The sequence below is a fragment of the Myotis nattereri genome (assembly GCF_964212035.1).
Source record: "Myotis nattereri genome assembly, chromosome: 2".
In the NCBI taxonomy this organism is placed as follows: Eukaryota; Metazoa; Chordata; class Mammalia; order Chiroptera; family Vespertilionidae; genus Myotis; species Myotis nattereri.
In genome coordinates this window covers 216083634-216109270 of record NC_138076.1, presented here as the reverse complement: position 1 = coordinate 216109270, position 25637 = coordinate 216083634, and the positions used below count along the sequence as shown (strand labels likewise).

Here is a 25637-nt window from a genome sequence, read left to right as displayed (position 1 = left end):
TGGTTCACCCGGCGCTCCGGACACGCCCTGCGCTCAGGTCCCAGCCCCGCAGGTCCGGGAGGCCGGGACAGCCCCCGCCACCTAGGCGCGAACGCCGGGAGCCGCACCCACCCTCACGCCGCCCACCAGGCCCGCGCCCCGGGCTCCAACGGCTTGGAAGCACAGCGGCCCCACGCGCACCCCTTCTCGGCCTCCCGGCCACGACCCCAGACTCCGACCCGCTCACGGTGCGAGCAGGCCCGCCCGCCCAGCTGGCCGCCCACCTGCCCGGACCCTGCGCCCCGCCCCGCCCCGGGTCGGGATCAGCGCGGCGCGTCACCAGCGCGCGGGGCGGGCCGGGGCGGCCGATGCGGAAGTGCCCGCGAAGGGCGTCACCACCCACTGCCCCCTCCTTACTCTGTCCTGTTCTCGCCCGCAGCGCCGGACCCGCGGGTCAGTGTCATGTGACTTCTGGCCCTGACCGCGAGCCTGGGCCGCACCCCTAGGAGAAGAGGCTCAGGTCTCTGCGAGAATCTGTAGGTGTCGTGGTCCAGGAGGGTCTCCAGGGAGTTAGATCCCAGGACAATGTTGCGGGGGCGAGGCTTCGGGAAGGGATTGTCTTTTGTCTGACTTGGGATTAATGGGGTCTGGGGCCTCAAGGCAGGGGGAGGGAGAACCCGGCGGGGGGAGGGGGAGAGGGTGGGGGGTGGCGGGGGCGGGGGGGGGGGGGGGAGACTGCCTGGTCTGGGGCCTCCCGCAGAGCTTGCTGGAGTTCGTTTGCCTCCTTTCCCAAGGGTCTCTGGTGACAAGCCTGTGTGTGCCGCATGCCATGGCGGTGCTGTGGGCCCTCGCTCTGGCCTTGGCTGCAGGTCTGGCCTCTGCCCACCCACCGAACATCGTGCTGATCTTTGCTGATGACCTGGGCTACGGGGACCTGGGCTCCTACGGCCACCCCACATCCACCACCCCCAACCTGGACCAGCTGGCCACCGCGGGGCTGCGGTTCACGGACTTCTACGTGCCAGTGTCTCTGTGCACACCCTCCCGGTGAGCAAGGGGGCAGGGAGCCCTCACCCCGTGCCCACCCTGACCACCCAGCTCCCCCCGGTTTCCGCTGGTCTGCAGTGAGGGTCATAGTTCCCTTCTGTCTCCCGGGTGCACCTGTCTTCGTTTCTCACTGTCTCACCAACTGTGACTGGCTCTGCAGGGCTGCCCTCCTGACCGGCCGACTCCCAGTTCGGTCGGGCCTGTACCCTGGCGTTCTGGAGCCTGGCTCCCGAGGGGGCCTGCCCCTGGAGGAGGTGACCCTGGCTGAGATCCTGGCTGCCCAAGGCTACCTCACAGGGATGGCTGGCAAGTGGCATCTTGGGGTGGGGCCTGAGGGGACCTTTCTGCCCCCCCACCAGGGCTTCCATCGATTCCTGGGCATCCCATACTCCCATGACCAGGTAGGAACAGCCAGAGCCCTCAGCTGCCCCCTATCCACTTCCTCCTACTCCCCTTCCCTTGACCTCCCAGCTCCACCGCACAGCCTAGACCAGCGGTTCTCAACCTGTGGGCCGCGACCCCTTTGGGGGTCGAACAACCCTTTCACAGGGGTCCCCTAAGACCATCGGAAAACACATATCTAATTACATATTGTTTTTGTGATTAATCACTATGCTTTAATTATGTTCAATTTGCAACAATGAAATTGGGGGTCACCACCACATGAGGAGCTGTATTAAAGGGTCGCGGCGTTAGGAGGGTTGAGAACCACTGACCTAGACCCTAAATGGAGCCCTTTCCCCAGGGCCCTTGCCAGAACCTGACCTGCTTCCCACCGGCCACCCCCTGCCATGGAATCTGTGACCAGGGCCTGGTCCCTGTGCCGCTGTTAGCCAACCTGTCTGTGGAGGCGCAGCCCCCCTGGCTGCCTGGACTTGAGGCCCGCTACGTGGCTTTCGCACATGACCTCATGGTCGATGCCCATCGCCAGGGCCGCCCGTTCTTTCTGTACTACGCCTCCCACGTGAGTAACCCTGGCCCCATGTCCCGGGCTGCCCTGCCCCCTGCCCAATGCTAACTCCAGGCTCTGCCCCCAGCATACCCACTACCCCCAGTTCAGTGGGCAGAACTTCGCCGGGCACTCAGGCCGCGGGCCATTCGGAGACTCCCTGATGGAGCTGGACTCGGCCGTGGGAGCCCTGATGACAGCCGTGGGGGACCTGGGGCTGCTTAAAGACACACTGGTCGTCTTCACCGCAGACAACGGGTAGGCCCCAGGGAGGGCCTCTGCGGGTGATTTCTCACAGGCGTGAGCCTGAGGTCTCCCCATCTTGACCACAGACATAGTGGGATAAGGGGAGGTCTCAGAAAATGCTGGCCGCATTATGGTGACTTCCAGGTCACAATCCATGAAGCTGGTCCTGGTAGGACAGGGAGGAGACAGGCACCTGGTGGCCATTTCTGGGCACGTAACTTAAACGTCTGGGGCTGGAGCCACTGGGGCGAGTCGGAGACACTGATGACCGCTTGTGTGTCCCAGACCGGAGACGATGCGGATGTCCCGCGGCGGCTGCTCTGGCCCACTGCGATGTGGAAAGGGAACCACCTTTGAGGGGGGTGTCCGAGAACCCGCCTTGGCCTTCTGGCCAGGCCACATCACTCCCGGTCAGTCTGCAGGTCCTCTCCTCGTGCAACCCTGGCCCCACCTCCCCAACCTGATGGTGAATTGAGCGACCACACAGCCCTCTGTCCCCAGGCGTGACCCACGAGTTGGCCAGCTCCCTGGACCTACTGCCCACCCTGGCAGCCCTGGCTGGGGCCCCACTGCCCAATGTCACCTTGGATGGCTTTGACCTCAGCCCCCTGCTGCTGGGCAAAGGCAAGGTAGGGCCAGCCACCCCACGCCCCAGCCCTGGAGTGACTGTGAGCAGGTCACCTCTTTGAGTGGCATCCAAGTGCTGCTGCTGAGTGGGCAGAGCCAGGACCTAACGCAGGCTGATCGGTGTTGGGGCTCTGCCCCTGCCCCTGACTTTGCCCCCAGAGCCCCCGGCAGACTATGTTCTTCTACCCGACCTTCCCCGATGAGATCCGTGGGGTCTTTGCTGTGCGGAGCGGGAAGTACAAGGCCCATTTCTTCACCCAGGGTAACGTCCTCCCCTGACCCCGCTGACCCCTCGGGCCCCAGAGCCTGCCTCCACCTCTGTGCACAGATGTGTCTCCCACCCCCCCAGGCTCCATCCACAGTGACACCACAGCAGACCCTGCCTGCCACGCCTCCAGCCCTCTGACTGCCCATGAGCCCCCATTGCTCTTTGACCTATCTGAGGACCCTGGTGAGAACTACAACCTTGTGGGGAGTGGGGCCGAGGTCACCCCCCAGGCCCTGGAGGCGATGAAACAGCTTCAGCTGCTCAAGGCCCAGTTTGATGCTAGCATGACCTTCAGCCCCAGCCAGATGGCCCGGGGCGAGGACCCTGCCCTGCAGATGTGCTGCCAGCCCAGCTGCAGCCCCTGGCCCACCTGCTGCCACTGCCCAGGGCCCCTGCGCTGAGGGCACCCGTCCAGGCCCGTCCCCCGTGGCTGAGGCTCAGGCATGGACATGTTTCTACCTGATACCCCAATAACACCAGGTCATACTTGCAGGCGTGATGATTCCTCTAGTCCTTGTCATGGCCAGAGGTAGGTGCTATTCTGCTTGTGCACAAGTGAGGAGACAGGCCTAGAGAGATCCGGCAACGTGTCTGAGGTCATGGCCAGTGAGGCTGGGCTGGGGTCTGCTCCATGGCATCCTGGCTCCTGTGATTGCAGGCCCCTTCACGGGAGCGGCACTGAGCACCCGTGTGGCCAGGAATGGGGCGGGGATGGTCGAGGGCACCGCAGACAGGAGACCCAGCAGGTGCCGAGTGTCCAGAGAGCCGGGTTCTCCTGGAGGCACAGGGACAGACCCCCTTGGCTCTTACCAGAAACCTGCCTGAGGTGCGTGATGAGCAGCACATTCCAGGTGGGGACAAAGGGGCTGGGAGCCTGTCAGACTCAAGGAAGATACATGGGCAGCTTCTGAGATCCCGTGACCTGGCCCACCTCTGCCCCCAGAGCCCCAGACAGACAGACAGACAGAGCCCCAGACAGACAGACAGACAGAGAGAGCCCCAGACAGACAGACAGACAGACAGAGCCCCAGAGCGCTACGTTCCGGCCTGTGCACACGTTTCCTGTCCCCTGGCTTCCCCTCCCACCCAGTGTAAGCCATCCCCCCGGCAAAGTGCTCTTAAAAATAGGTCAGGTTTGGTTCCATCCCTGCTCAGAACATCAGGCTCAGAATAAAACCCAGGCTCCTTAGAGTGGCCACCGTGCCCACTGAGGCTGCCCTCACCCCTCAGCCTTCCTGTCCCCTCATCGTAGGCTCTGCAGCGAGGGCCCCCTGCCTGCCTGCCTGTGTCCACACAGTGGCATGAAGCCCTCGTGGGTCCCCACGTGTGTGCTGGGAGCAGGGGCGCATGTGCTCCCTCAGTGTTGGCTGGGTGAGAAGAGTGCCATCTGGGTGCTCGGGGCCCAGCGAGCCCCCTCCTCCTGGCAGACCAGACAGACATCCCCTCATTACCAGCCCACCTTTTCCATGTGGGCAGAGGCTCTGAACCGTGGAGGTACGGCCTCTCCCTGTCCCAGGAGGGCAGTAGCCACTCACAGTCCCGTGCCTGCTCCAGGGTGGCATGAGGGGAGTCCTGATCCGGAAGGTCAGGGCACGTCTGCTGGGATCCCTGGGTCCTCTGGGGGCTGTGCGCACCGCGTCACTGGGCCTGACCAGACATTGTGCAGCTGCCACGCCCATGCCTCTGGCCATCCACCGCCAGAGCTCACAGTTTAAGAAAATAAACCCTGCTGCTCACGACACTGCTGGTGGTTGTCTGTGACTCGCGGCCGAAGGCGGTCTTCCTGGCGTGACCTGTGGTCGGAGGTGCGGGGGCTCCTGTGCATGTGCAGGTGGGCTCCTGAGTGGGCCTGCGTGTCAGACCCGTTCTCCAGGTGACTCCCCCACCACCCATGGTCTGGTTTGGGGGCTGCACTGGCTGTGCCCCAACCCCTTCTGTGTGGGGGGCTCCCCCTACAGGGCGGTAGTTTCCTCGGGGACCCCTGCAGCCACTGCATCGCCTCAGGAGGGCCACCTGCACTGTGGTCTGAGCGGAGGCCCTGGTCCTTGGGGGCAGGGCACGCACCCCCGACGCCTGCAGCTTCTCCCCCCGCGGGGCCTACGTTCCTACGTTCCAGGCCGAGGACAGAGGCCCTGAAGCAGGGCCGCCCTCCGAGCACCGGGTCCCAAGGCTGAGCACAGTCAGAGCTAACGGAATGCTCAGACCTGCACGACCTGCAGGCCCCTCCCCGAGGCCGGTGGGCTTCCCTGTTAGCTCCCACGTTTATTCACCACCCAGGGCCATGCTTAGTGCTGGGGCACAGGTCACCAGAGGGCACCCATTCCCGCTCCATGGCACCACCATCCCACAGAGAAGAGGAGCATCGACCCTGGGGTCAAAGACCGCGTGGATTTTCAGTGGCAGAAGCCTGCGGTGCTGTGGGTGGGGGTGTGGAACGTGCCTGGGAAGGGGCCTGAGGGAACCTTGAGTGCTTCCAATGTTCCCCATCTTGACTGGGGGGGGGGGGTGGACATGTGTGTGAAGCAGTCGAGCTACACACTTAAGATGTGTGCACTTTATAATGTCGTGTATTTTATACTTCAATAGAAATAAACATTTAACGTGATGAATGCCACCGAGGAAGAGGACTTGTTCCTACAAGAGTAATCACTGCCCTAACCGGTTTGGCTGAGTGGATAGAGCATTGGTCTGCGGACTGGAAGGTCCCAGGTTCGATTCAGGTCAAGGGCATGTACCTGGGTTGCGGGCACATCCCAGTAGGGGGTGTGCAGGAGGCAGCTGGTCGATGTTTCTCTCTCATTGATGTTTCTAACTCTCTATCCCTCTCCCTTCCTCTCTGTAAAAATCAATAAAATATATTTTTTAAAAAAGAGTCATCACTGGTCGGGAAGGTAACTGAACCAGAAAGGAGGCTCCCCTGTCTGCTGAGACTGTCCCCCGAGTTCAAGCCACACCCGCACCCAGGGTGGGAGAGGCCGGTGGTCCTCCCACCCTCCCATTGCCCGGGGGCTTTGCTGGGATGCTCTTGGGAGCAGAAACGGGTGCTTGTGTCTCAGCTGCGTTCGTGGGATGGCCCTCCTCCTGCAGGCTCTCGTGTGCACACACGTGCACGCACAGTATGTGCCACACGAGCACGCACTTTTATACACGTATCGTAGCCCCAGATGCTGCCATAATGTCCACCAGCCCTGCCCTGTCTTCTTTGCTGTTGATTTTAAAGTCAGCCCCTTTGTCCTCTCCCCAGGCCAGGACCTCCTTGGGCCCCATGTCCTCTGGGAGGAGCTGAGTGGGAACTGGCAGACAGACAGACATGTTGCCTCATCCTGGCTGGTTTGGTTGTGGATAGAGCGTCGGCTGAAGGGTTCCAGGTTCAATTCTGGTCGAGGGCACAGGCCCGGGTTGTGAGCTTGATCCCCAGTAGGGGGCATGCAGGAGGCAGCCGATCAATGGTTCTCTATCATCATTGATGTTTTCCTCTCTCTCCCTCTCCCTTCCTCTCTGAAATCAATAAATATTTAAAAAACAACAACAGCCCCCGTCAGATAGGGTGTCAGTCTGCGGACCGAAGGGTCCCAGTTCAGTTCCAGTCAAGGGCAGGCACCTCAGTTGCAGACGCCTCCCTGGCCAGGGCCCTGGTCGGGGCTCGTGTGGGAGGCAACCAATCGATGTGTTTCCCTCACGTGGATGTTTCTGTCTCTCCCTCTCTTCCGCTCTCCCTGAAAATCAATGGGAAACATCCTCAGGCGAGGATTAAACAACAACAATAAAAAAGATGCCTCTGTGGGTCCCCTCAGGAGTGGACCCAAGACAGGCTCCCACCACCCTCCCTGCTGACTCCTGGCCTCACCTCTCTCGCAAGTGACCAGAAGGGGGAGCAAGAGGGGCCGTATCCATGGGATAGTTCATTTCGCCTCTTCTCCGAATGTTTTTAATTACAAAATTAGTGTGTGCTCGTTAGAGCGCCCAGATAATGCCTGCATCTCAGTCAGACGCAGGCAACGCAGCCTGTGTGCCCACACCACCTCCATGTCTATGCGAATCATACATGTTCAACTTGGCTCTAATCTGCCTTTCCGTGACTGATGAGTCTTGTCACCACGCTACCTACCCCACGGCCTGGGGTAGGAGCAGCAATAACAGAGGGGACAGCCCCTCCTTTGTGTGAAGATCCTCCACAGGGCGGTCACAACTGTGGGGCCCAAGGCCTGCTCCCCCGAGAAAGGAGAGACCCCGGGGGAAAGGGTTGGGCTGTTACCTGAGCAGACAGGCAGTCAGGGTCCTGCTGGAGAGAGCAGTTGGGGGCGGGGGGGGCCGCAGGGTTCCATAGCAAGAGCAGTAACACTTTGTCATCACTTTGCAAACACTCAGCAACAAGGAAGGAGCAGCCAATTCGATGCTGAGGGTCCAGAGCCTGCCGTCCCCGGAAAGCACCAATTCCTTGTTAGGTCTCCCCAAAAAGGAACTTAGTGGGAAGGTGTTGGGAACTCCCAGAGGGGGAAGAAGGCAAGCCCAGGGCACCTCAGAGGTGGGGGCAGGTGATTGGACACCCTTCCCTGGAAGTCACTTCTGGGCAGGAAGGGGCTGTAGACCCAACAGGAATGGGGTGCTCCCTGGGGATGGCAGGCTCCAGACACCCAGCCTCTCGTGCGGTTGTGACAATAGAATGGTAACTGGCACAGAAGAGCATTATATACTAACCCGATCCCAGCAAAGGGAGGGGAGGGGAGCGAGACACAACCTGGCAGCCAGGGGCCGGGTGCCGAGTGTTTGTAGAGGACGGACAGGCGACGGGGGGGGGGGGGTGCTGCTTCCTGGGTCCTCCTGCTCCTACCCTGCCCCCCTCTGAGGACATGTCCCCCTGGGGAGGAGCCTGCTGACCTCAGGCCCTGAGAGTGGGCTCGTGGGGGGAGGGGCCAGGGAAGCCCTTTCTATAGAAGCTGAAGGGCACCGTGAGAAATGGTCAGCTTTTGTCTTCCTGTTCTCTGCACAGAATTTTTAAATACCAATTTTAAGGTCTAAGCAGGCTGCTGCCCTCTCCCACACACTCACAAGCATCCACACACACTCGTTATGCGCACACACACACACACACACACACACACAACACACGACCTGAGCCCTGCGGTTCCCGGCACACCCCCTCCTCAGCCCGGCACTCCAGTGCGGGTGCCCAGCACTGTCTCTCCAGCCAATTGAGTGTATCAGGGAAAATCCCCAGGGGCCCAGTGTGGCACCCCAGGGACCCCTGGCATGATCTCGGAGAGCACTGATGGGTGAAGCTTCTCCTGATTCCGTCACTCAGGGGTCTGGGTACCCACTGCCATGGGCAGCACCTGGGCCCCCGGCCCATTATGTGTCCCCCAGAAACAGACAGGGTCACACCAAGCAGAAAGTTTATTGAGGTGCTGGACTGCGGGGAGTTTGCAGCGGCAAAGCAGACGCTGGTGTGGCGGGGCACGGGGCAGGGCACCCTTCTCTGAGCAAAGTCTGGGGCTTGGGATGAGCCTCAAGAACTACTAGCAACCTCAAGGCCCTTCTGGGGACCCCCTCCCTGCTTCCCCCTGAGCTCCGCATGGGGCAGTGTGGGGGTCCCTCTCTTTGTCCCTGTAGTCAAGGAAGGGGTGACCCCTGGAGATTCACTATAAAAATTAAAATTCCTTTTAAATTACTGGGGAGGGGCAGGAGGGACTACCTGGGAGCCTGATGCCACAGTCACCTAGCGCCTCGCCTTCCTCCACACCCCTCCCAGCTCTGACCCCAGAGTAAAGGGCAGAGGGCCGAGTTTGCAGGCACAGGGGCAGAGACAGACAGAGGAGGAGGCACACAGAGAGAAAGAAGATCAGAGGGAAAGCGGGGGACAGGCCCCTGTGGAGTGAGCAAGGAGAGCCCCCGAGACCCCAATCCAGTCCTTGCCAAAGCCGGCGGCCTCTGAGGTACCCCCCTCGCGGCACCTGGCGCAGAGTGTGGGTGGCTACTCCAGGTAGATGTCCTCTGTGGGGCAGGCGTACTCCAGGTGCTCCTGGTAGTACTCCAGGAAGGCGCGGCTGGGGAGACAGCGCCGGCCACACCATCAGGGCCGCCCGCAGCTTCCCTCCCACCGCCTGGGCCTGCCCGTCCCGAGGGGTCACTCTTCAGTCGTCCTGGTCACTACAGGCCTTACCCCCCATTCCCACCCATCCTCCCACCCAGGCACTGTGCCTGTACCTTCACACTCCCAGGATCCCCCAGCTCCCGCTCAAAGTTCCCACCCACCTCTATTGCTTCTCTTCTGAACTTCCCTTTCCCTGTCTGCCCAAACCGCACCCCCACTCCTTCCTCTGCCCCCAAATCTCAGCTCCGGGCCCATCTCCCCAGCGGCACTCCCGAACACGGCTGGCCCCCGGCTGGTCCCACCCTCACCCCTCCAGCCCCACTCACCCCACGCTCTGGGCCACAGGCCTCATCGACTCCTGGGAGACAAAGACGTGGCAGGCAAAGCGGCTGAGCAGAGGGTGTTTCGTGATGAAGCCGAAGTAGCTAGAGGGGCAGCGTGGGGCCGTCAGAGCGGGGCAGTCACCTCGGCCCCCAGTGATCGGGCCCGAGGGCTCGGGCAGAGGGTGGGACAGGAGAAATGTGGGGGTCACACGACTGAAGGATGCAAAGGCTCCTTCAGGGCCCAGCCGCAGCGCAGCCACCTCGGGGAGTGATGGTATTAACTTCTCCTCCTCAGGGATGTCCAGCAGCCACTTCCTCCTGGGAGCCCGTGCTGTGGCTCCACCCGGAGCCAGCCCTGGACCACAGACCACAGCGAGGCCTCGCCCCTGCCTCCGGATCATCTCAGCCAGATCACACCTGGCGTGTGTCACCCGACACCCTGAGCCTGGGGTCCTCACACCCACAGCTGCTCTCTGAGCTCTAATGTGAGGCCGGACCGTGGCCCCTCCTCAGCAACACCCTCTTCCTGGAGAACCTGGCACCTGGCTGTATTCACCTCGCCCCCGCCTGACTCTGCTTCATTTCTGCCTGTCCTCTCACCCAAGACATCAGTGAAAATCACTCCAGAGCGTCCCACAGCCAGAGACTTGAGGCCCCCCCCCCCCCCCCCCGCACTGTGGCCAATCGATCCACGTTGACTGAACTGGGGTCTGTGGTTCCTCCAGACGGGAACCTGTGGCAGCATCATAGCTGGTTGTCCATGAGCACATGGCAGCCTCATCTCAGAGGCCCTGGTCAAAATCTCATAGAGCCCTGGCCGGTGTTGCTTAGTGGACAGTGTCGGCCTGCGGACTGAAGGGTCCCAGGTTCAATTCCGGTCAATGGAAAAATATCCTCAGGTGAGGATTAACAACAACAACAAAATCTCATTCATGGTCGCCAACACCCAGATGCTGCTTACCAAGCACCGGGCACCGTTCTAAGCACCTGAGATTATGCACTCCCGGGATCCTCACGGCAGCCCTATGAGATGAGGCAGCTACGGCACAGAGAGGGTGGGAAACGTGCCGAGGACACACAGCCAGTCGTGATCTCCAAGGCCTCATCCAAGCACAACGGGCTGCACAGGCCTGTTCTGCCACCAACCTCACCATGAAGCAAGCTAACCTGTTGGCAAATGTGACTTCCTAACTGTGTCAGCTCTGGGCCAGGCTGAGTCTCTCCTCCCCCACTGCCTCCACATCTGGATCCAGAACCACTGGTCTGACTGCCCTTTTCTCAAGGACTCGAACCTGGTCTCTTTCTAGCCTGGAGGCCCCAGCTGGGCAGCCAGCTTCTCTCTGTTGAGAAATAAGGGTGTTCTTGTTCCCCTGTGGTTGGTGCTGTCCTCGGCCCCCATGCACATGTCTGGTCTGAGCCCAGGCACTCTGTCCAGCCCTCCACCCCTCAGCCACCTCCACACGGTGGGCCCACCACACCATCCCTGTCCTCAGTGGACGCAGCCAGACGGGCTCTGACCTGCTGACGGGTGGCCTCAGCACCTGTTGCCAGCCCCGCCCCAGCAACGTGTCCTTCCTCCAGCAGCCCGCATCCTTGTGAGCCCCTGGCGGCCTGTCTCTCTGGTTACCTCCTCTCATCTCCTTCCTCCAGGACATGGGGACCCAGTGGGCAGCAGTCAGGCTGGGCAGGAAGCCTGCACCCTCACCCCCTCTGGGGACAATGCTGGCACAGTCCCTCCCGTTTCACGCCTGACACTTCTTGCTCTGCCTGGCTGTCTCGTCCCCTCATGGCCGCAGTCGTCCACCTGCTCTGAACCGAGACCTTCCCTCAGGTCTCTCCCACACCCCAGACCCACGTGACCCTGGCCGCCTCCGCCTCCCTGCATCTGCGGATGAGCATGGTGCCTCAAGGCTGCCAGCCCTTGACCTGGCAAGTGGATACTACCAGCCCTTCACCCAGACAGCACATCTGCGGCTACCTCCCATCCACCTGGGTCCTGCCAGTTCCACCTCCTCAGTGCCCCCAGGACACAACACCTGGATGACCTCAGCAGCTACCTGGCCCACACCTGGGTCCAGCCACTCTGCACAGCAGCCAGAGCCAGCTTGTCAACCCGACTGTCACCCTGTGGCCGGTGGGATCAAGTACAAGCTCCTTGGCATGGCCAGAAAGGCACAGGTACCCCTGTGTCCCTCCAGCCGCCCCCAGCTACTCCCTGAGAATCCCACTGCCCTTGCCCGCACCTGGGCTCAGCCGCCTCCCTGGAAGACCCCTGTCGCCGTCAGACGTGCCTTCCAAGCATGCAGAGTGGTCTTTAGTCACCTCCTGAACCCCAAACCCCACCGCCTCTCTGCAGGTCTGCTCATGGGAGCCCCACACAGACGTTCCCCCAGACCCCACAAGGCTTCCAGCACCCACTCATCTGTGTGCCTGTCTGTCTGCACCCGGACCAGATGGGAGCCTGTCTGACCTGTGTCTCCCGGGCCCGGGGGCAGCCCTCGGGGTTGGTGGGAAAGGGGAGGGCCGAGGCTCTCACCAGCTGTTGCGAGGGTGGCAGCCGCAGAAGGAGATGTTCTTCATCTGGAAGAAGTGGCTGCAGTGCTGGAACTGGAGCCGAGGGCAGAGGCCGGTTAGACGGGCGTCGCCCAGAGCCTTCCTGCCACCCCGGCTGGATGTCCCCGTCAGACCGCCCGCCTCCCTGTGCCTCGGCCCCCGCACCCCACCTCAGGTCCACCGCTCAGACTCAGCTTGACCCCCCGAAGCGAAATCTCGAGGTCACAGGAGGCAGGGGGACGCAGGTGGACAGTCAGTTTCCGGGCAGTGGCGATCTGGGGGAGAAGCCAGAGGAGAAGGGGTCCCAGGGGCCTCCCGTTCGGGTTGCAGGTTCTCAGGGCTGATTCTGGAGCACGTGGGCCAGGGTCCTGGCCGTTTCTCAGTCTTGGCACCGCCAGTCACCTCTCTGCACTCAGCCTCCCTGGGCTTCCTTCCTGCCCTGCAGCCAGGACCACGCCCTCCCCCTGCCCAGCCCTCCCTGCCTGTCCCTGTGGCCTGCCTGGGGGTCTCAGGGACAGGACTGTCCTGCTCAACCACAGGACCAGCAGATGAGCTGCTAGTCACTAACTGCCCACTGAGTCCATGACAAGTGAGCAAATGACCCTCAGGAAGGCTCAGTGAGAGCTGGTCTGGATTTTCAGACAAGAAAAAGAGGATGGGCTACAGGAAGGTGGAGGCCCCACGGAACCTGCCCAGAGACACCAAGGTGATGCAGGACAGCTGTGAGCTGGGTGGGAGCTGCCCCCTGAGGGCCCTCTAACCCTCTGTGGAGGTCTCGTCCCTCTGGGGGCTCGGGGGCCCCACCTCACACTGACCTTCTGCATGGCTGCACACAGGATGCCGTTGCCCTGGTGACAGGGCACCTCCACGGAGCCCAGGAACTGCACGTCGAAGCGTTCCACCCAGCAGGGGCTCCGCTTGCTCCCTGGGGGGTCACAAGGGGCCCAAGTCAGGGGAGTTGAGGGTCTGAGGGGACAAGATGCTCCTTGGAGACAGGCCTCACCCAGCAAGTCCTTGGCAGGGCCGGGCACCGCGTGGGCATAGAAGGCAGGGAAGACCCCGCGCTCCCCTGTGCGCATGTTGAAGCCGCGGAACCAGAAGTCGTCCTCCTCAGCCTCCACCAGCACCGGGTCATCCACGTCCAGCTCCAGCTCATCAGGGTGGCGAGGGATGAACCTGCAGGCCGGGGGCGGGTGGGTCAGGTGGGTCAGGGGGAGGGGGAGGCGGACTGTGGGCCGGAGTCCACCACGTCCCATCGCGTCACAGAGGCTGTACCTGAAGACAGCCCGATGGGTTTGCTCTCTCTCCTCCCCGTTCACCAAACAGGAAAAGAGGCCAAAGGACTCGGTGCCTGAGGAAGAGACGGGAGACAGCTGCTCAGAAAGGGGCGGCAAGTACTTCCAGGCCTGGCCAGGTTCCCCTCCCAGATGCTTGGTCCTGAGTCAGGGAGGGAGGCAGAGCCCGCCCACCCCTCCCCAGCCCATCAGGGATCTGGGGGAAACCCAAAGCCTTTTCCTGGGCTTCCAGCCCCCCACCCCTGCTGGACATCCCTGTCAGACCCCCAACCTCCCCACCCCTCGGCCCCTACACCCCACCTCGGGTCCACTGCTCACACTCAGCTCCGCCCGCCAAACAGAATTCTCGGGCCCTGGGCCCTCCCGGGACCCCTGGGACCTGGAGCCACCCCCCCCCGCCCCCCCGCCCCCCCCCCCCCCCCCGCCCCCTCCACTCACTGGAGGACCGCGAGGTGCTGTTGACAAAGACGTTGAGGAACTTTTTGGAGAAGGTGAGGTCCGGGCTGTCCGGGGAGGCGCCCTCGGGGCCCTGCCCCTCGTCCAGCAAGGTGGCCGCCTCGTCCTCGCTGGCCTCCCCGCTGTCCTCCCCGCTGCCCAGGCCGCAGCGCCGCAGGCTCACCAGCTCCAGCTGCGTGTGCTCGTCCACCACCAGCGTGTACTTGACCGCGTCGTACACCAGCGAGGCGTCCAGTGCGACCTCGGGGCCCGCGGCCCTGCCCCCCCGGGGCCCCGCCTGGTCCTCGGCCTCCTCCTCCTCCTCTTCGTCCTCATCCTCCTCGGAGCAGGCAGCGGAGCAGGCACGGCCTGGCCGGGCGGCTCGGCCCGGGGCCGCCCACAGCGGCGTGATGGTGTCGCGGGTGGGGTTACTGAGGAAGAGGCAGGGCCCGGGCTGCGCGGTGCCGGCCCGGGGCGCCGGGGGCGCAGGCGGCGGCGGCCCGCACAGCGTCTCCATGTCCACCAGCTCCACGCCGCCCGGGCCTGCAGCCCCGGGGGCCCCGCCAGCCGGCTCCCCCGGCTCCCCCGGAGGACGCGGCGCGGGGGACAGGCACTGGCCGGGGCAGAGGATGGGTGAGGAGCCCTCGGAGATCATGCGGCTCACGAGGTTGCTGAGCAGCCAGGGCGAGTCGGCGTCCTCGCTGAGGTCCGGCTCGGACTCGGAGCCGGACTCGTACTCACTGTTGGTGTCCTCGGGGCCCACGGGCAGGAAGGCGGGGCGGCGCGGGGGCGAGGGCTCGGCCTCGGGCTCGGCCTCGGGCTCGGGCTCGGGCTCGGAGGCAGGCGAGGACGCCTCCTCGATGGAGTTGGTGAGGTGCGAGGAGCGGCCGCTGCTGCTGCTCAGCTCCAGCTCCGTCTCCGAGATGGACGAGATCATGCGCCCCAAGTGCGCGGCGCCCGCCTCCGAGTCGGAGCCCGGCGAGGACAGCTCCTGGCTGCTTCGCCGGCCGCGCTCCCCGCTGGTGCCGCTGCCCAGGTCAACCTCAATGCCGGGGTCCGAGGAGGGCGAGGCCTCACTGGGCGCTGGGGGGCCCGGGGCCCGGTTCCCTTCACAGTCACAACCTGGGCCCACAGGTGACTGCGCCCCGTGGGGACGGGCGGCGGTGGGTGGGCGGGTGGCAGGCGGCTCTGGGGGCGGGAGGGGCCTCGGTCAGCAGGCTCACCGGCCTCCGCTCCTCCCTCCCTGCCTCCTGGGCCTCCACAGTCCTGCTCACCTCGGAGTGGCTCCTGGGGGGGTGAGCACAGCACTGTCTCCTGCCAGGAGGCTGGGGGCCCTGGGACGAAGCCCCCATTGTTGTTCAGGGAGTCCTGCAGGGAGGACAGAAGAGGCTCTCAGGAGGGGCTCCAGCTGGAGGTGAGGGTGGGGGGAGGAGCCACAGGCTGCCATGGGCAGCAGAGTCCAGGATGGTGGGCCTGGGCACTCACCTGGGCTCCCAGGGGAGTCAGGTGGAGTGTGGTGGGCCTGTGCTTGTGGGGCTCCTCCAGGGAGGGGGAGGGGATCAGCAGCTCCAGAGTACCGGCTTCTGAGCCAGGTCTTCCCCCCTCCTTGTCCTCTCCTTCTTTCTCCTCTTCTTCCTCCTCCTCTTCCTCCTCTTCCTCCTCCTCCTCCTCCTCCTCTTCATTGTCATCGATCATCTCAAACTCCTGGAAGTCATCCTGGAAGGAGCAGATGGGGTGTGGCTGCTCCGAGCGCCCCAGAGACAGGCTGTCCTGCAGGAAGGAGGTAGAGGGTAGGACAGGGTAGAGCTGGGTGAGTGTGGGACAGTGGCTTGGGGTCCTGGGTGTCAGAAAAGGGAAAGGCAGGCCCTAGCCGGAGTGGCTCAGTGGTTGAGCATCGACCTATGAACCAGGAGGTCACCATTCAATTCCCTGTCAGGGCACATGCCTGGGGTTGTGGGTTCGATCCCCAGTAGGGGGCGTGCAGGAGGCAGCCCACCGGTGATTCTCATCATTGATGTTTCTATCTCTCCCTCTCCCTTCCTCTCTGAAATCAATAAAAGTATATTAAAAAAAAAAAAAGAAGAAGAAGAAAAGGAGAAGGCAGGAAGCTATAAGTCAAGGAAAAGAAACCTCCAGGTCTCTGCTCCCCAACAGAGCAGTTTTTGTGGGTTTTGTGTTTTTTTTTAATCTGCTTGAGATACGTAAGGATCGCTCTGGTTCTTGGTCAGGGCCTGCATGACAGAGATCCTCAGAGTGACCCCAACCCAGCTGCCGACTCCTCTCACCACCCAACCCCATCACCTTCAGCACCACCACTCTTCTCTGCAGAGCAATCTGACTACAATTCACAATTATTAGACAACATTTGGCCGTCTTCCCCACCAAGCTGCTGGCCCCACCGGGGCAGAATGTCCATACTGAGCACTGGTGTACCCCACACCCCAGAACAGGACCTACCCACAGCTGAGACTCAGTAAATATCAGACAAATGCAGGAAGGAAGAGACAGCTGGCACCAGGATCCACCAAGCTTGCACCAACCTCAGGGCCTCCGACAGTTAATCCCTGGGGCCGCTCTCTTTTCCATTCCCTCCCACCTCCTCATCAGCCCAGCTCCTGCCCGCCGTCCCTTGGGCATGCTCCTGAGCCATGGCCACTGGAAAGTCTCGGTGGGGTCCTCCTCCCCCTCGCTGTGTCCTCAGGTGGAACCCTGCCCCTGACGCTCAGGAGCCATGGCTCTGACATGTCTTTCTCCCCTACAAGGTTATAACGCCTGCGGGCACGGGCCACGCCTGTCCTGTTCCCTCAAGCACCTGGAGGCGCCTGGCAGCTGCCACATGGCAGTTGCTCAGAACTGTTCTTGAATGAATGAAAACAGATCATGGAGAGACAGGAGGAGAAAGAAAGGAAGGAGATAGGGGAGGAAGTTTCAGGTGGAGACATGAGGCAGAGAGATGCAGGTGGGGACGGGGCTGGAAAGGAGACAGGTGAGCTGGAAGGAGGTAGATCTTTCTGGGAAGCCCTCTGGGCACAGAGGGCACATGAAGCATGGGCATATCCGTTCCCCCAAGCTAGTCCACGGACGGGGGTCAAGGGAGGACCATTGGGGAAGACCCTGGAGCAGGGCCTACAGTCTGTTAGAGAAAGAGATGTGACTTCCAGGAAGTTCCCAGGCCAAAGGCCCAAAGGAAGGAGGAACCAGAGGATCTCTTGCTTCGAGGCTGAGTGCAGACCTACCCTAAAACCCCAAGTGAAACCTAAGCGGGGCCTACGTGAGGCTCCCCTAAAGAGGGTCTAAGCCCCGTCCCTCCCCACCTTCTCGCAGTGGTCCGAGTCATAGCTGAGGCCCAGGCCACAGTCATCGGTGATCTCAGACAGGTCTTCATCGTCAAATTCTTCCAGGCTTATGTCCTGAGGAGGCCTGGAGAGGAGACTCGGTCAGAGAGCAAGGACAGGGCTCCCGGGAGAGCTGGCAACCCTGGGTGCCCTGGCTGGGAGCTGGGCCCAGGAGGGGCCATGGGAAACCCAGCTCCTAGACCCCAGGGTCTCCACAGCCCCCAACTTCCAGATCCACGTCCTGCTGTCATTGTGACACCCAACCTCTGTTCTCCGGGGGATCCCCCCTATCGGAGCCATGACCAGCCCAGGGGGCCACTTGTCCCTCTGCCCTCCTCCCAGGCCTCCTCCGTGGGCTCAGCCCAGGCCCCTCCGGGTGGACGCGGGCGTCAGGGGAGTTAGGCTGAGCAGAGGGGGGAGGGGAGCCGAGGCTGAGGCTGCAGCGGCGGAAGCAGAGGGAGGGGTCGCCCCTGTTCAAGGAGCCAGTCTGGCCACTTCGTCTCTCCTCTCCTGCCCGGCAGGCCCTCTCCCCACCGTGGTCCCTTCCCCAGGGCCAGGTTTGATTTCAGCTCCCGTCCCGAGCCCCGCCAGCCCCGCCTGGCCTCCACAGAAGAGCGGCCCAGCAAGGCCAAAAGGACAGACACTCGCGCGGAGGACGGCTCCTGCCTGGCCAGGCCGCCCGCCCCCGGAGGCTGCGCCAGGGCCTGCACCCTCCGCCCGGGCGAGCCCGCAGGGCTGGTGCGGCACGGATTCCGGAGGGGAGGGGGGCTGAGCAAGGGGGAGCTGGGGAGACACACAGCGGAGGGTGGTCACTGGGGCCGGAGGGGGTGAAGGACAGACACGGGGAGACCCGCACAGAGGGCGGCGCGGGCAGCAGTGCAGGCCTTGGGCCGGCGGGGGCCCTGGGCTGGGGTTCCCGCAGGCGGTGCGGGGGAGGGGGGGGGGGCGGCGGACGGTGGCGGGAGGGAGGGAGGGGGCCGGGAGGACCGCGGGGAGGGGAGGGGAGAGCCCGCCAGGCCCGGTACCTGCAGCCGGGCGGCGACAGCGAGTGGAAGGTGGAGAGAGAAAACATCTCCGCGCGGTCCGCCATCTTCTCCGGGGAGAGGCCTGCGGGGGAGGGAGGCGCCCCGCGTGGCCCCCTTGTCCCCGGCTCCCCCCTCACCTCGTGACACGCCCTGCGACACCCCGCCCGCGACACCCCTCGACACCCCGCAGGACACCGCGGCGGAGCGAGCGCCGCAGGGGGAGGGGAGAGGCGGAGGCGGCGGGGAGGGGCGCGGCGCGCTGGTTGGAGGAGCGGCGACGGTCTGACGCGAGGCTCTGGTTGGGGAAGGATCGAGCGCGTGCTTGTTTGGGGCGGGGGCGGGTGAGGAGCGGATTGGCGGAGACGGGGATCGGGTTCCGGTGCAGGAGGGTCTGCGGCTGGGGACAGCGTCCGCAGCAACGATCCTGCGGGCGGGGAAGTCGGGGAAGGCGCCGGCCCGGTTCGCAGACCTCTGTCGGGTTCACTGGGGTTTGGGGAGGGTTCGTGGCGTGGGTGCGCCCCGGCAGCTGCACCGACGTCTCCAGGAACCAGAACAGAAGAGTTGGGGGTCCCAAGCTGGGCAGCGCGTTGAAAGGGGCTGGCGAAGCCGTTGGCTCTTGGGTGTTGGGTGCTGACGCGGCCTGGGGGAGCTGTCCGCTTTTGGGTGCTGATCGAGCCCAGAGGAGCTGTCCGCCCTTGGGTGCTGATCTGGCTGGAGGAGCTGTCCAGCCTGGGGTGCTGGCTGGGAAAGCACAGAGACCGCTGCGGAGGATGCTGGTCCCGGCTGGACGCAGAGTGGACCACAAAGAGGCTGCTGCCTGGGGCTGACACTGAGCTTCCAGTGTCTCGTGCAGACCATGCGAGTGGCGAGAGACACTGGGTGAAGTTCTACCCCGGAAGCTGTGCTCAGTCATTGGAAAGGTTTTTCTTGAGCTCCAACTATGTGACTGGCATTGTTTAGGGTTCAAGCTGCGTGAGAAGAGCAAAATCTGAAATTGAGCTGAAGATTTAGATTTGGTGAGCGTCATCTGGCGTTGGAGTGAGGGGACAGTAGATCATGGCTAGGAAGACGGTTGATAAAGGCAGGTTAGGCAGCCCTGGCTGGTGTGGCTCAGTGGCTGAAGTGCTAGGCCATGCACTGAAGGGTTTCAGGTTCCCTTCTCAGTCAAGGGCACATGCCCGGGTTGCAGGTTCAATCTGGCCTGGTCAGGGCATGTGTGGGAGGCAACCGGTCAATATTTCTCACATCACTGTTTCTCTCTCTCTCTCTCTCTCTCTCTCTCTCTCTCTCTCTCTCAGTGGGACAATGAATTGAAGTTGAAATAATAAATACAGAACAAAATTGGCATTTTCACACAAATCTTCTCACTGGCTAGTGTCATAGTCCCAAACAGGCCTGGACTGTAGCCTTCGTATTAATTAGCTCTCTTACATATGAATCCCAGAGGATTTTCTGTTCACTGTGGTAAGTGTAAAGGGAACACCCCAGCAAAGTATTCCAGGAAATATCAGACTGAGGAATGTTTGGTGAGGATGGCTTCTCCAGTTCCCCCAGTCCCTCCCAAAGATGCACGGAATTGGTAGTGATAGTGGTCGGCCCGACCAGGGAGAGGTCCTGATCTTTGTATTCAGCCCACCCCTTACCCCTGCTGGCTACAAATTGGAAGCACTTGATCAAACAGTCACCTTGGGAATGAGAGACATAAGGGCAGAACAAGACAAAGGGAACCTGGATCCTTAAGATTCATGTAATACGGCCAGCATTTAAGCCCAGGACTGACGTTCTCTAAACTGGTGCAGAGGATAAATAAGCATGCCTGTGTAAACTGCATTCAATGGTAAAGGTTGTTCACGGAGCAATTCCAGGGACCACAGTGTAGTCTGTGTGTCCAGCCACATACCACGTCACTAAAACGTCCTTTCACCATAAAATTCAGTTGTTCAGCATCCTTGTGATTCATGGCCAAATACTGTCCTAATTGCTACAGAATATAATTCAGGATAACCAGTTTGGAGAGAAATTTAGTAACATTAGTAAAATTGAAAATACACATATCTTATGATCCCTATGATAAACCATAGCAGTGGTTCTCAAAATATGGTCTGCAGATTCCTGGAGTCTCCCAACATTAGCAAGATCAAAATTATTTTGTCATAATTTTGCCTGCCACTGTGCTGTCGTTTGTGTCGATGGAGCAAAAGCAATGGTGGGGAAAACTGCTGGCTGGCTCCTCCTACTAGTAACCATCGAATTCTTTCCCTGCCACATGCTCATGGGGGGAGGGGAAGAAGCACTTTCACTTAATAATTTCGTTGATGAAGCCATAAAAATTATTAAACCTTGACAGGTAATTCTTAATATTCAGGGTAATGATGTAAAGCACCGCGTATGGAGGTACAATGGCTATTGCAACTGATTACACAGTTGTCGAAACTGGCAGCTGAACTAGCCACTTTTTTCATAAAACACAATTTTCACTTGAAAGTTGACAAACCACAGTTATTTTGACGTGGCTATTTGACAGAAATAAAAAGTGAATGTGGCACTTCAAGGAAAACAATGGTATTTGTTGCCAATGATACAATTTGAGTTTTGAAACAAAAACTAGAATTTTGGAAAATCTGTGTCATCACTATGAGCTTAAAGTTTCTCAATATTTAAATATTTTTCCAATGAGAGTGGTGGTATGTTAACAAGTGACATTATATAATAAAATATGTCAAAATTTGGAAGATCTACATAACTCCATGAACCAATATTTTCCAAATGACCCAGGAAGGCATGATGTTTCAAAATTATGCATGAGTGAAAGACTCACTCAGCATGCAAGGCAGGCCAATGGATTTTAATGTAAGAGGACAAAACGGTTCACTGATATGGTTTCAAATTCCAAATTGCAACTTACCTGAGTAACTACTTTTTGTCTGGTCTTGGTGTATAGTCTTAACAAAGATGCACAGTTATCTGAAAAAGCTTTGGAAAAGTTACCAACTGTAAATTTATGTTAGGCTGGATTTTCTTCATATATTTGAACCAAAACAACATATTGCAAGGGATTGACTGCAGAGACAATTATGGGGAACCTGTTATCTTCAACTAAGCCATATATTAACAAAACTTGAAAAAATGTAAAAAGGCCACCCTTCTCATGAATTTTTTTTATAAAAGTTATTTTTATAAGATATAATTTGTGTTAACATGTAAGGGTTTATTATCATTTAAATGAATAAATAAATCATTCCCCCTTGAATACACCATACTTCAAGTATTCAGGCAGAAAAAAACAAATCACGTTCAAGGGAGAAAAATTAGGCTGGATTCAGAAATTTTCAACTGCAATATTCAAGGACAAAATGGGGTGATGAGCTGAAAGCTGTGAGGGAAAGAATTCATGATGGTGGTGGTTGAAGAAATGATCCCCCAAAAGATACCTATGTCCTAATCCCTGGATCCTGTAAATGTCACCTTATTTGGGAAAAGGGTCTTTTCAGAAGTGATGAAGGGTTTTGAGATGAGGAGATTACCCTGGGTTATCTAGGTCAGCCCTAACTGCATCACTGTTCTCACTTGGTGTGGAAGCAACCAGGCAGACTCAGGTGCATCGTGCCAGTGCCAAGCCAACTCCTCATTGCCCATTGAGTAGCAGCAACCCTATCTCCTCAAAAATAATCAGGAACAATAACCTCTCCTTTGCCTGCTGGTGCACCAGCATGAGGCGCTCAGTGACTGGTGGATTTCAAGGACTCAGATTCAGTGTTGTGTCCTTCCCTGGAACCAGGGGAGGTGCCCTGTGGAAGTGCTCCCTACCTGGGACCCAGGGGCTGTAATCCAGCAGAGCTCACTCTTGCAGAGACAGAACATACAAATTCTACAAGTGGGCCATCAAGAATAATGGTGAGAGCCCTGACCGGTTTGGCTCAGTGGATAGAGCGTCGGTCGGCCTGCGGACTGAAGGGTCCTGGGTTCAATTCCAGTCGAGGGCATGTACCTTGGTTGCAGGCACATCCCCAGTAGGGGGTGTGCAGGGGGCAGCTGATCGATGTTTCTCTTTCATGGATGTTTCTAACTATCCCTCTCCCTTCCTCTCTGTAAAAAAACCAATAAAATATATATATATTTTTAAAAGAATAATGGTGAGAGACAGTTCATCCCAACCCCTACTACTTGGACATATCTTTATTTCTGGATTCACATATTATATCTACTGGAGACACAGATCCATACACTGGGCTTTAACGCAAGTGTACATACCCCAGCTCCTCAGGACACTGTCCAAGAACTGGCTCCTTAGCTAAGTCTTTTTAATATATTTTTATTGATTTTAGAGAGGAAGGGAAGAGAGATAGAAGCATCGATGATGAGAATCATTGATTAGCTGCCTTCTACATGCCCCCCACTGGGAATTGAGCCCATAACCCAGGCATGTGTCCTTGACCGGAATCAAACCCTGGATCCTTCAGTCCGCAGGCCGATGCTCTATCCACTTATCCAAACCAGCTCGGGCCTTAGCTAAGTCTTTAAGAGATCATTCCATCTTCCTATGAGACTGGCTGCTTGGAGACAACACAGAAGGTTGGAGAAGCACGGGATCCTGTGGCAACCCACACACTGTGTACCTTTCACTGTACCATGAGTTTCTGGGCCCAAGGTGATGTTATATACGATTCCATGCTGGTAAATTGTGTACTCTCTAAGCTCCTGCAATGTGATGCCACGCTGAGACACTGTGAGAGGAAAGAATAACCCACACCTAGAGGTGTTGACTCCTGGGTGAAATCACGGGTCAGCAAGTCAACTAAGGATGGTACCATACCAGGAGCCCAGCACTGAGCATGGCTGCTAACAGGTCAGAAACCCAGCAGCAAGAATAATTAGACGGACCTTGATAAGAGAAAGCCCATTTTGGCGAACATACCCAGCACCTCTGCCACCTTGGCAACTCCATTCACAGGCCCACTGCACAAGCATGGGGTAGCCAAGGGCAGAAGCTTGGACATCTGCCCATCCACTTTGTGGTTGAGTGACCCCTCTGCAGGGGGTATAACATGAGGCACAAAGATGCATCCACTTGTGACCGCTCCCATAGGTCCATCTTCTTCTCCAGCCCTCCTTGTCTCCAATAATCCCTCTTGCTCTTTCTAGTTCCCTGACCAACCAGCAAGACATCTGTCAGGACCCAGAAACCCACCACTCCTCTGTCCACTCCAGTGTCTGCTTGAAGCTCTGCCCGGGAGGACTTGCCCTCATTACTGTCTCTTAGAGCCACCCCCACCCTGAATGGGACTTCAGGGCAGCAGTGGTTTTTCAGTTCATATCTACACAGCAAGCTAACCCATTTGTGAATCAGACATGAATTTTCCTTCCTGTAAAAGACTGCTGCCCTCTGGACAAGCCTGGGTTCAATCGTTTTGCATTGTGCAAGGAGTTGCTACTGAGCCTGCCTAACCTATAGGTGTGGTGATCAGTCAGTATCTAGCTCAGGACAGGCAAGATTCAATCACGTGGTCATCTGATGTCCCATCATCAGGCACTCAGTCCATGCTTGAGCCCAGTAGTGTTGCACAAGTTGGTTTCAATCAGTGAGTAGTTCTCCACTGCACCAGGTGTGGTCTTGCTTCAGACCCCTAGGAGTGTGCACTGCAAACCTGTTGGATCCTGCCAAAGCTGTCGTACAGGGTCCCTATCGACTGCAAATAAGCTCAACTGTCATCCATTGGTTCTAAGTGGCAGGGGAACCCACCCTGTAATCCGGACCTTCAACAAAGCCACCCTTTGCTCTGGGCCCCTTCCTAGTCACCCAATAAATGGGTCACAACAGCCCTAACCGGTTTGGCTCAGTGAATAGAGCATCAGCCTGCAGACTCTAGGGTCCCGGGTTCGATTCCAGTCAAGGGCATGTACCTTGGTTGCAGGCACATCCCCAGTAGGGGGTGTGCAGGAGGCAGCTGATTGATGTTCCTCTCTCATCTATGTTTCTCTCTATCCTTCTCCCTTCCTCTCTGTAAAAAATCAATAAAATATATTTTTTAAAAAATAAAAAAATAAATGGGTCACAACAGTATTCCCAAGTGTGGTACGTGCTGACTCCAAAATCCAGAGCTGCATCAAGTGCCACGCCTTCTTCATGCAAGACACAGCGATATCCTGATCTTGGAGGCGATGCCCTGGTTTGCCCTACAACACTGCACCCCTTAGAACCCCTGCTGACGGGCTCCAGAACTTCTGAGGACTTAGTTCTCATTCTCTGGCATGCATTGTCTTACCAAGGATAGAGCACTGGTCACTTCTTTCTGCACCATGTCCAATTAGCGTGTCATCGATGTTATGTGGGATGCCTGGGTGATCAAGGTCTCAGTGGATTATGCTGTGACAGAGAGTTACAACAGCCGTGAAGCAAGACAATGCATCTGTTCGGCTCTCCTTCTCATATAAATGTGAACTGCTTTTGGAAATTCACTCTTCACAACTAGAGACTGAAAAGACCATTCACCACCCCAATCAGTGTCTGATCAAAGCCAGAGGTATGCTCATCGGTCCCATTAAAGACCCTTCATCTGACACAGCTGCTGTGTGACGGGCCACCATCATTTACTTGAATCCATCTGGCTTTTGCAAGGGCCATCCAGGTGAACTGAACGGGATGAACTAGGGGCTACCACTTTGTCTTTGAGAGTGACGCAACCTCCGCAATCCCACATGGCAGCTGTTTCTGATTTACTATCCTGGATTGGGTGAGTGCGCTGGGGAGTTCCAGGTGTTCCCCTCGATCTTGTTACCATAATTCTCATCCTACAGGCCAGGAATCCATGTACAGGCTCTGCCCACAGCGAGGTACAACCACCCCAAGTGTGCACTGGGGCCAGAAACAGAACCCTAGGGCTTAGGTTCATCACCTGACTCCCAGAACCCCTCTTCTATCCAGTGGCTCACCATGCTTCAGGGGTCCTGCACAGTATCAGCGCAGACCCTGAATCTAACAGCCCTGAAAGGTCTGGAGGGGCCCTTTTCCAAAGTAAATCAGTTGCTTTAAGAGGCTCTTGGTCCCTTAGGGGAACGTTTTTGTATATACTTATGGTAACATGGTAAGATCCTTCCTGGAAGGGACCAGGCCTCCCTTTCAGCCGGTGAGCTGCAGGTTTCCGGTCTGGCTCAGACTTAAACAGGGCGAGGGGTTGTGCTTTCCCGCTGCGGCAACCGACGTTCATCTTCTGGTCACCGATTCTTGATTTCTCTCTGATTATTCAAATCAAACCACTCGCCAGCTGCCCATCCCCCACAAAAACCACACACACACACACACACACACACACACACACACACACACACACACGCCACGTCCAACAGGCCTGTCCGTCACCGATCCCCGGGGCCAAGGCCTGTGGTTGCCGGGCAGCAGCGGAGGCCCCGGAGGCCCAGGGGACCTGGCGCAGCTCCAGTGTCTGCTCCGCGGCGGCCGAGCCTTTC

At 59.0% G+C, this 25637-nt stretch overlaps 2 protein-coding genes across 2 annotated transcripts; one reads left to right on the top strand and one right to left on the bottom strand.

Moving 5' to 3' along the window:
• Positions 1–346: 346 nt before the first annotated feature.
• ARSA (arylsulfatase A) lies at positions 347–4856 on the top strand. The gene is made up of 9 exons (XM_081114576.1): positions 347–515; positions 774–1026; positions 1187–1427; positions 1772–1990; positions 2064–2233; positions 2507–2631; positions 2723–2850; positions 3008–3110; positions 3198–4856. The coding sequence occupies exons 2-9, from the start codon at positions 809–811 to the stop codon at positions 3515–3517; spliced, it is 1524 nt and encodes a 507-aa protein (XP_080970702.1). The 5' UTR covers positions 347–515; positions 774–808; the 3' UTR covers positions 3518–4856.
• A 3636-nt stretch (positions 4857–8492) lies between these two features.
• Positions 8493–18325, bottom strand: MAPK8IP2 (mitogen-activated protein kinase 8 interacting protein 2). Its single transcript, XM_081081008.1, has 12 exons — positions 18174–18325; positions 17128–17233; positions 15299–15583; positions 15088–15181; positions 13817–15001; positions 13359–13434; positions 13087–13259; positions 12899–13008; positions 12254–12358; positions 12067–12137; positions 9534–9632; positions 8493–9160 (listed from the first exon to the last, which is right to left on the bottom strand). Exons 1-12 carry the CDS (start codon positions 18236–18238, stop codon positions 9088–9090), a joined length of 2442 nt encoding a protein of 813 aa, XP_080937134.1. The 5' UTR covers positions 18239–18325; the 3' UTR covers positions 8493–9087.
• Between the last annotated feature and the right edge of the window lie 7312 nt (positions 18326–25637).